Below are 11,316 nucleotides of genomic sequence, written 5' to 3'. Positions count from 1 at the left end.
TTTCCACTATCTAGATTGAAATTATTGTTTAACGGGTGGGAAAATAATAATAATTGAAGTAAATGATTTGAAAATGAGATGACAGATCCACACATAAGGCGGTACATTGGAGGATTGTTTTGAAATGTATTGTATCTTCCCGTGTTTGTTTATAAATGTCAATTAGTTAAGTACTTTGGCTGAAATTTGGAACGTGGCCTTTACTTGTCTATGGCAAATTTTGTTATCCTTATTGTCAATTGATAGTTTAAATTTATATTTTATTACTTTATTTATTTGACAGCGTGAGCACGTGCCGCTGACAGTTGACTAATCGCATAGTTTATTTCGCTATTTTCCAATTGGAAGTAAATAAAAAATATACATTTTTTCGAAAAGTTGGTATGTAAAAACAAAAAGTGTTAATACATATGTTTAAAAAAATCGCAATCTTTTTTAGGATTTCGTCAGTTTTTCGAGTGTTATTACATTGTATTCCGTAAACAAACGTTTTTCTCTAAGGATAAATTATATCGTTTATTTTTTTAAATGTAGAAGAAAGTATTTATTAATTTGGACTGTAAATACTTTTTTTTTGCTTTATACTGTATTTTAAAAAAACTCTAGTTAATTTAAAATAGCCAGTTGATCTGTTAATCAATTAAAAAAATATTAATGTAGTTAGAACCTCTGAAGAAATCCTTAATAATTAAATAATACTCATTGTTTTTTGTTTGAATTTATTATTATTATTTATATTGCAGTATGTGAAAAAATATGAAATTTTCACAAAAAACTTTTGGCAGTTTTAAGAATAATAAAAACTACAATTACCATTGTTATTCATTTAAAAATCTTGTCCATAAAAACATATATCATAGTTTTGAAGGACAGTGTGTACATATACTTATGCATATTTTTGTTTAATAAATATAACTAACCTTGTCTATATAAACATGTAGTTTATTAAATTTGTAAACAACATTTTAGAAATATTCCGTTCATCTTGAACAGAATTCGCAATATAATTGGATATTCAATTGAATTCGCAATTTAATTGGATATTTTAAGTTTTAGAAATATATTTTTAGAATATTTCACTGCTAGATTTTATGGAGTAAACATTAAATGATTGAACATTCCATTAAGTTATTTTTATATTACCTTCCTAAAAACTGCACATAATTTTTTTTTTTAAATAAGTTTTTTCTAACAAATTCAATGTTTTAAAATTATATTTAGATTTTGGTTTTAAATTTTTGGATTGATTATTGTTATAAAGTTTGCAATAAAAGTATCCACAGGTTAAGGTTAACTAAGTATTTTCATGCCCTCTGTATCGTTCATCTTGCTACATTTTTACTAATTCAAAATTTAAAAATTCAAAACTTCCTACAGTCAAATGAGGTGCAATTAAAAAATAATTGATACCTTAGTGATAAATTTAAGTTATAAAAGATCATAATTTAGTAAATTGACCAAAATTTTATTATACTGTGCAGTTGATTTATTTTAGAAATGGTTTTTTCGGTGTGTAATGCAGACTCCGTCCTGTAATGAAGATTGTGTCCGCCTCCATAGTGCAGTGGTTAGCGCACTAGGCTACCATGCTGGAGGTCCCGGGTTCGATTCCCAAGAGGGTCAAATAAATATTAGTGATTTTTCAATCTAATATTTATTTAATATGATCCTGGACTGGTACCTGAAGCGGAAGGCTGATCACCTTTCCTTCGTGTATTTTACGATCAAGATAACACTGCTTCTATACGATGCAGTGCCCTATGCACCATTGAGGTGCAGATAAGGGTTAGAAAAAGAAGAAGAATGGAGATTAGGATATGACGGGCTGTTATCTGTTTATTTTTAAATAATCGTACATATAACAGTTTCCATTGTGTGCACAACATTGTGAGAATTAAACAGCAAGCTTTAGTTTTTTTATTTTATTTTTTTACAGATACATTTTGATTAGTTAAAAGAAGTATTAATCATGGCACACACAGGATCGGAAGCTAAACAGAGCTTTAAAAGCGGCTTGATTGATTTTACTGCTGGATCTTTAGGTATGTATTATTATCAAAAATTATGAGATTTTTTTACTGACGTTTCAGGTAGATTTTTTTTATTATAAGTTAGTTTTTTCTCCTTTCAATGAAATTTTTTTCTCCTTTCAAAAAATGCAGTTTTAACATACTGCATTTTTTCTCCTTTCGTTTTAATAAATTACTTAAATATTCAAATTTGCTTATGTTTGTAGTGTGAAAAAAGTATATATTGTGATCTCCCAGGGAAAAGGTAATACAAAAAATATGTATATTGTGAACTATATTTTAACATTAAAAAAATACCATCTCATTGAAAATGTTTTAGAGAGTCTCAGTAATAACAGCTGTTTTCCAATATATTGTTTACTATTATATAAATTGATGATGATTCATTGTATAAATTGAATATCGAATGATCTAGCTACATATATAATATGTTTCTCTGTTCTATACCTATTCCTATTTCTTTGAACTTAATATGAGGATGAAGTCAAGAAGGATAAATTGTTAGCCCATTTTTATCTTTAAATATATCCGTTTTGTTTCTATGCTTTCCCTTCCAGGTGGGGTAGCCTTAGTTTATGTTGGTCAACCACTAGACACGGTGAAAGTTAAGATGCAAACTTTTCCACATATGTATTCTGGAATGCTTTCTTGTATAAAATCCACCCTTAAGAATGACGGTTTTGTACGGGGACTATATGCCGGAACCACTCCTGCGATCGCCGCAAATGTAGCGGAAAATTCCGTATTATTCGCCGCTTACGGAGTCTGTCAGAAAGTCGTTATGTCTGTAACTGGTACGCAGGTATTTATATTTCACTTTTTTTATTTTAAAATATAATTTTATTATCTCGGAAAATTAATTTCAATAATATGCGGTTAAAGACTTTCTTGAAATTTATGGCACTTATTAAATTAGAGTGACTTCTACTTATTAATGCGAAAAATTGAACACTCATTGAACGGGCATCTTTGGACTAGGATATATCACTTTATTAGATACAAATGCTCATTAATCAAATAAATAGTGTACCAATTGCAATATGTATATAAATGTTATAATATGACCAGCCTGTTTTGATGTTTTGTTAACACTTAATATATTAAGTGTCAACAAAACTAAATTTTAATGTGTTTTTTCCAAAAAATCTTTAAATCAATGTCATAAATAATAATAAATTAAAATTTACTCCTCTTGAATGTATTTAGTTAATTGACTGACATATGGTTTGTGATTTTTATGTTTTTAGAGAGTGAGTGAACTATCAGCATTTGAAAACGCCACATCTGGATTTTTGGCCGCTTTTTTTAGTTCCTTTACACTCTGTCCGACAGAATTAGTTAAATGTCAACTTCAAGCTATGAGAGAAGTTTCCGTCAACAATGGCCAAGCTGTGAGTTTATTTTCTTGTTTTTTTTTTAAATAGCACAAGTTACACTCTAAAAGTAAATAGAAAATTGGACACCGGAATATAAAAACATCTGTTTTGTTCTATGTATATACGCATGTGTTGACTGTATGATAACAAATTTATCTTGTACAAACAAAAATGTCTTATACACAATCAACAGTACTCTTGCTTAAATTGTTTTGCTATATTATATTCATAACTTTTAGATTGAAATATATTATGCAATATGCATATTTTTAACAATAATTTATACATAGTAAAAAAGGTTATAATATCATATAATTTTAGCCGTTTAGTTTAATAACGGTTCAACCCCAAAAATATTTGACATAGTTACGATAAATTGATGGAATGCATAGTATGTAAATCAATAAATATGGTACAATCCAGTCAGAAGAAATATTGAATTTAACATATTCTGCATCGAAAGAGATTTATATATTTATATATATATATATATATATATATATATATATATATATATATATATATATATATATATATATATATATATATATATATATATATATATATATATATATATATATATATATATATATATATATATATATATATATATAGCATTTATACACATCTAAAAAAAACAATAATTTTACATTTGAAAAATGATATTTAAAAACAACATGATGTTACAATGTTGGGGGAATCATTATGCATTTGCGTTCTTAAGTAAGATGTTATAAATGCTATTCAAATTAGTTTAAAAAATGATCCTGCTCCCTGTACGAAATATTTAGAACTCCAGGGAAACAGTGCAGTACAGGGACCATAGTTCTCAAGTCAAACAGTAAATTAATCTTGCAGTTAAATGCATACTGACATCACATACAGTTACATTTTTGATGTATTATATAGGACAAAATTTAAATGTCTAAAGTTAATAATTTAATATATATCTTCCTTATTTACATATTCCAATTCGAATAATTTCTTATTATGTATGTTGTTATTTTTGGTTAAATTTTCATATGTGGGTGTTTTAATTTACAATGCATTTATGGAGAAGCAATGCTATTTGCGTTGCCTTTCTTCTTTAATTATAATCCCATTAGTCCGATTCGTTAGCCAAGCCAATGAGTTCCCACAAAAATTAAAATATAATTTGATGTGTCAATAACTAATTCATTTATAATGAAGTGTGGGAACTATTGATATTATTATTACTCAATATAATAGAGAAAGGTTTTCAATATTATTTCTAGATAAATAGGTTATTGAAATAATATTTATTTAGGTCCAATGGGATCTTTCCGAGTGTAAAATAAATAAATATTTTATCTTGAGCAGTCTTGATAGCAAAATAATAATAATAAATAATATTGTAGGTACCCATTTATAATGTATAATGATGTAATATGGAGATGATTTCAACAAAAATATGTACTATTTCATTGTATAGATAAGTAAATTAAAAAGAGGCATATTGCAAAATTTGTGTTCTTTAGCATCTACCTAAAAAAATATAATCGTCAGAAAAGAAAAAAATGACACATTTATGTGATTTTTAGTCAAAGTATATATGTGTATGAAAATTATATTTTTATTAACTCTATACATATATGTGTTATCATAAGGTCAGATACTCGTCAGATATTTCAACTTGGTATTTTGTTTTATGACGTTAAATATCTGTACTTGAGTCGGCTTATATGGTATCTATGTTAACTTTTATTATAATTACATATTAATGTGATAAAACTTTGTATGTAAATTCTTAACAAATATGACAACAGAATTTTTAGTTGTTTTCAATCTAATTACATAAAAAAAAAATACAATTGATGTGTACATTAAACATGAAAATTTCCAACAAACTGTTCATGGAATCCTAATTAACACATTCTCCAAATCCTAATTAACATACGTTTAAGTTCCAGTTATATATTGAGCAGGTGTGGTCAAAGTAATTACTGCGGACTATTCCAAATTATCAACTATTGCGCAATTTTCAGCTTTGCATTGTTTTCTATTTTGCAGATCTCCATCGGACCTATAAAACTGACTCAACAAATCTTACGGGAGAGAGGTATAAGAGGCATGTTTAAAGGATTATCATCCACATTCATGCGGGAAATGCCGGGATATTTCTTCTTTTTTGGAGGATATGAAGGTGTGTTTCATTTTTATATTTGGTGTATGTATTCGAATTATAATCGCTCAAATCTTTTTATGTATGTATGTGACATACACAAATACTTTATGCCAAGAGCGCAATGATTATAAGAAAAATGTTTTTCAAAAACCACTGCAAAAAATATAAATCATTGTGTTTATCTTTTCAAATCGTTTACTGGGAACATGATGTGCCTACCCAGGACCGACCTGTGGATTTTTTAAACTGAGGCAAACACCATTTGTTGCACCTCCCTTCGTCAAATGTTTTCAAGGCTCAAAAAAGTAAATACAATAGAAACAATAATTAAATATAAGGAGATCCAATGAAGCAAAAATAAAAATAACTGCTAAAAATTCAAAATTCTTGGCGGCTTTAAATCTAAACCATGGAAATGTAAGGAATGTTAAAAATAACAGATTAGTCCATCTAGATTAGTCTATGGTCTTGTCCAAAGACTGAACAAATCGTAGACCGATCATTTCTATAGTTTGCTTGTTTGATTCCATTTGCGGCATGTACAATTGAACAAGTTATTTAAAAAATAATTTTAACTATTCTTTATTTGTTTGTAAAAGAAGGAAGAATTCAAATTACTTTTTTCCTTTTAATTAAGAAGTATAAAAATATTATTTTTGTTACTTAATATTACTTTCATGCCTCATCGCCTAGGCACAATTAGATCTCTATATATACATATATATTTTTATCAACAGAATTTTATCTTGTCATTGTTGGCCATAGGTACAAGATCGTTGCTAGCTAAGCCTGGACAAAGTAAGGACGATATTGGATTACTCAGAACTATGGTTGCGGGAGCGGCTGGAGGACTTATCCTGTGGACTGTCATATTCCCAGCCGATGTGGTCAAATCGAGGATTCAAGTTGCTAATCTAAGCGATTCATTTACAGCCATTACATTAAAAATATGTAGAACTGAAGGTAAGGAAAGGTTCTATTTATATGCAATTTAAGATCTTACGAACATAGTATGTATGACTGCTTGACATTGGTGAATTTTAATCAATGATTAAATCATTTTTAGGTCCCCTGGCATTGTATAATGGGCTGAAGCCAACCTTAGTCCGTACTATTCCAGCTACAGCAGTATTATTTGTCGTTTATGAGTATTCAAAAAAAATGATGAAAAGTGTTTTCGGAGATGATTGATATTTTGACATCACTTTTAAAAAATGTTGCCTTTGTTTATTGAATTATTCCTGTAGTTAAAATTATTGTTGATGAAACAATTAAGTTAAGAATATATATATTTTAAAATATGCACATATATTTAATGATAGTATTTTCTTGTATTATTTTTACTATTGTAGGGGATGGTTCGTTTTAATATGTGATTGAGATATTCAGTCTTATTTTTTTCATCCTTCAAAGATTTCCATTTGAGCCAAGAAACCTGGAAAAACATGAAAATATAGTTTTTTTAACATTATTTTTGACATCTCAACATAGATGAAGAAGAATATGGAGGTCTGGGCATTTACATTGTATATAATCCAGATTTGTAAGTATTTGGATACACTAAAAATGCTGTTAATGAATATGTAATTTAATTGATGTACATAATTAGGAAATATACTTATATAACTATAAGCTTCTTATACCAAATAACATAGAAATTGGATAGAACAGTAGTAGAAACAAATATTTATTTTTGTAACTTGTATTTTATTATTTATGTTGTTAAGTTTTTTTTTTATTATTATAAATTTTAATGAATAAAATTTTGTTTAAAAATATTGACCAATATTTATTTTTACTAGTCTAATAGAGAGATGGTGTTTCCAATTCTTACGCTCAAGATGTAAGAACACAATTGAATTATTTCTCAGATATTTACGCACAATATTTACAGGATCATATTTCAATGTATTATGTAATACTAGTATTTTTACTTGGAAATATCCGTAATTTGGATTGTGATACCATTTTATAGAAACAGTCTAAGAAATAATTTATTTTCAATTCTGCACAATATAAGCTGTGTAAAGTTCTTCATTGGACGAGTAAAAAAAGCAAAAAGTAAAAAGACGCGCCGAATGTTATTTTTTTTAATATAAAAAGGGTAGCTTTCATACTAACTACTATTAACATTTGTAAGAATTATTTCAATAACTTATTTTACTTTAATCATTTAATAAAATATTTAATCAAATAAAATATTGTTTAAATTGATTTAATATTAAGTACTTACCAAGACTGGATTGTAACCCAATTTTTTCAACTGCCTTAGTTTCATTTCCACGCTTGCCAGCAGTTCATGTGTATTTGATGTAAAACTTGATCTACCAGCTACAACCATCACTGTCCATGGATTGCTAGTGATCGGTGGGCGTATAATACTTCCTGCTGCTTTGGTAAAATATTTTTTAACTGAAATGGGTCTTCCATATGCATCGTCGGCTATAACAATATCTGTAAATATAAATCGCCATATTTATTCAAATTTGTAGAACATCACGTGCACAAAAACAGGTTTTCATAGAGATTGATAATTATCAGTAATGCGGAAGAGTTATGTCGGATAAGCCAGTTGAACCTAACACCTTTTTTTAAAGAGAAATATTTGTATTTTTTATTATTTTCAAAAATATTTCAATTTCATACTATTTCTGTGAGCCTAAGCGGCTCATTATTAGAAATAGGTATCAAACCTATCCTTAAAACTAAAGGCTGCAAGATCCACAACCCTAATTTTCTTTTACTGTGGATATGTATGCAATATTTATTTTCATTTCTTAAATGGCGAAAATATGTACAAATTGTTAAAGTATTAAAATATAAATAAAATTATATTACAGTATGTACATATATGAATTTTAAATAATGCTGAAAAATATTATATAACGCATTAAATTTCTACTCTTTTTTTGGATCTCACATTGTTAACTTATCACAGTAAAAAAATGTTTAAACTTCAACAATGAAACATTTACTGACCCGCTCTGCTAAAATGTGGAAGTATATGTCCAGTAAACATATAATTTGCTCCTCCCCTCATTTTCTCCACCAATGTCATGATATCGAGCATAAATTTTTGGTTAAAATTAATTTTTTTATTGTTTCTTCCATCAGGAATATCTTCTAAAATCTCTTTCAGTAGTTTGTCCTTTATAGTATTATCTAAGCGATTTCCATTATAATGCACGCATTCTATTTCCACACACGCATCCAGAACACTGAGACATCTAGCGCTTTCTACAGACGATTTGTAAGTATGTCTGATAAAGTCCCGATGCAAGACTTTACTAATTAGATCTTCAGGAAATACTCCCTTTATTGCCAAATAAGATAAGGTGTTGGACAAACATTCCCCGTACATTTTTATTTCATCCGCTTTGTTAGGACTTCGTAACTCATTTACTATAACATCGTAAAACAAGGGGTCCGTTTGAATATTAAATGTTGAAAAGACAAATACTAATCTCTCTAAATCTTTTAACCTGGCAGATGTCAAGGACTTGATAATTTTTCGTTCAATAGAAGCCAGAGATTCTCTATGAACAAACAGACTGGTAGAACCGGTCAAAGCAATATGAACACAAGCCAGGAACGAAAAGCGCGGAATTTGACTCACTAGAGAATCTAGCAGATAATTAAGTTTAAAGTTTAATATTTGGTTGGAATATCTAATCAGTTTTAAAATTGCCGATAGACTTATATCATTTATAGAGTCGGCCTCGATTATAACCTTTCCTATGAGAAGATTAATCAAATCTTTGTCTGTCAATCGACTTTTACTTTTAAAAAATCCCATGCAACCGATAGCAATTTCATCAATAGTCAGAGAGTCTAAAGTCCTTTTAAAAGCCGCTTCGAGATTTGTCATAGTCATATGTGTAAGCTCATTTCTGTTGGAGCTCACGTAAAATAGTGTCTGCACCAACTGCGACGGTGTAAGTTGTGCAGCTTGCGAAACCAGAAGGTCGGTCGCTAGGCTAGCAAATCTGAATTGTTTAGTCGCATTTGTATTGTAAACAAAATCAGCAAAGAAAAGTAGCTGGTCAACATTCATTGATTCCATTCGTTGAATTAAGATATTATCCAATTCTTCATACAATTTCCCAGATATTGTTGAAGTCTTAAAGGATTCAGAGTTAGACCAATTGCTGAGGGAGGAAAATACAGCTTGTATTTGAACATCATTTAACAGATGTACATTATTAATCAAAGCATTTAAAAATGGGGCATATATTGTCGATAAAATGTTTATATCCTCTTTATGGGATAAATGGGCGAGTTTTTGTAAGTATTCCACTATCTCCGATACACTTTTATCATCCCATTGAGAAAAACAACTGTCGAACACATGACTTTGGTCAACTTCTTGTGTATTGATAGCCTTTTGTTTTGCAATTATATATTTATCAGAATATTTTGACAAAATGCTATATGCATAAACTCTTTCATTTGCGGCAAAGTTTGACCAAGTTGCTAGAGATTTTATATGATTTGTAAATGTATATTTCGGTAGTGTCCATATAGGTACTTGAAGTGATGAATTTTGCAATTTCTTGTAGATCTTACAAATATTGTATCTCAGAGAAATCATTATTATTTTCAATTTACAATAACAAATACTATTAATTGTATTCACATTGTATTTATGTTATTCTTGTGGAAATGAGTAAGGTTTTATTTAACATTTTACGAATGCAAAATTCTAGATTTACTTTTTTAAAGGTTAACAGACTTGTTGAACCACGAATCATGAACTGTTTCACCAAATATAAAATTGGGGGAAGACTACTGATTGTATTGGGTTTGACATAGTTTGAAGCACGGATCAAAGTTTATATACCCACGGACTAATTGTATAATTTGAAGTTTCATTTTAATTTTGACTTGTTGAAGTTTGAAAGCATAGATCGGCATAGATGTTTACAGAGTAAAACGGCACCGAATCATGCGTAATCTGGAGCAGAGACAAATTAGTACAAATTAACCCTTTGCTCCTCTTATATCCGCTCCCTATGTGGAGCATAAGGAGTCCACAAACTGTCTCCAGGCTTTTCTGTCGGCCGCCAGCCCCCTTGCATCCTCTCAAGTCAGGTCCCGAAATTCAGACGAGGACTGCCGGCGAATTGTCAGCAGTGGTCGTCCTGGGCGGCGCGAACCTGATGCCTTGTAAAAGAGGCAAGTTTGAATTAGTCTCTTGGGAGGCATGCGGAGTATTTGCGATTACTATGCTACTAATACTGTAATTTTAACAAAAGCAATTCAAAAGTAAAATGTATTCATGTAAAACAAAATTGGTTAAATGTACTTTGTTTTTCTCTTTAGGTATTTTTATAACTTAATTTTTTGTAATATGAAAACTAATTTTAAGAGATAAATGATCATTTCATTCTTAATGTCTATGTATAACTTATTGAAGAAAAAAACATTCGATAAATTTTGCACAACCCTGAAGTAATCCCTAGCATAGTGTCTAAAATATATCCGATACATTTATAAATCACGACGTCAGATCCGACGGATCCAATATTTCTCACAAGAGAGGTTTTATCAGAAGTAAAAAATCTCTTAAATATATTAAGAAGTAAATAACATTGTGAGAATATTGTAGAGACATTGTATAAAGAATGTCATCCATTTTTTTGCTTGTGAAGGGGGATTTATTATGGCTTAGCAATGAATATCCTTATATTTCACTTTTTTTTAAAGTGCATGTTTGATATTTTTCATTTTTCTATTATTATTTTTTTCATATTATTTTTTGACA

General features: G+C 29.0%; 2 protein-coding genes across 2 annotated transcripts; one reads left to right on the top strand and one right to left on the bottom strand.

Annotated features, from left to right (window-relative positions):
• The first annotated feature begins 262 nt into the window (after positions 1-262).
• Positions 263-6,757, top strand: LOC148312207 (mitochondrial ornithine transporter 1). Its single transcript, XM_088277739.1, has 7 exons — positions 263-381; positions 1,937-2,042; positions 2,588-2,832; positions 3,278-3,421; positions 5,438-5,570; positions 6,318-6,515; positions 6,619-6,757. The coding sequence occupies exons 2-7, from the start codon at positions 1,970-1,972 to the stop codon at positions 6,741-6,743; spliced, it is 918 nt and encodes a 305-aa protein (XP_088133865.1). The 5' UTR covers positions 263-381; positions 1,937-1,969; the 3' UTR covers positions 6,744-6,757.
• LOC148312206 (non-canonical pre-mRNAs endonuclease FASTKD5, mitochondrial) lies at positions 6,727-10,480 on the bottom strand. Its single transcript, XM_088277737.1, has 3 exons — positions 8,532-10,480; positions 7,786-8,006; positions 6,727-6,987 (listed from the first exon to the last, which is right to left on the bottom strand). The coding sequence occupies exons 1-3, from the start codon at positions 10,141-10,143 to the stop codon at positions 6,865-6,867; spliced, it is 1,956 nt and encodes a 651-aa protein (XP_088133863.1). The 5' UTR covers positions 10,144-10,480; the 3' UTR covers positions 6,727-6,864.
• Positions 10,481-11,316: the final 836 nt, after the last annotated feature.

This window comes from Brachycentrus maculatus, unplaced genomic scaffold (assembly GCF_059751285.1).
Source record: "Brachycentrus maculatus isolate JH-2025_06_01 unplaced genomic scaffold, ASM5975128v1 h1tg000049l, whole genome shotgun sequence".
Classification (NCBI taxonomy): domain Eukaryota; kingdom Metazoa; phylum Arthropoda; class Insecta; order Trichoptera; family Brachycentridae; genus Brachycentrus; species Brachycentrus maculatus.
Note: the sequence above shows the minus strand (reverse complement) of the source record. Positions and strands in the feature narration are given on the sequence as shown.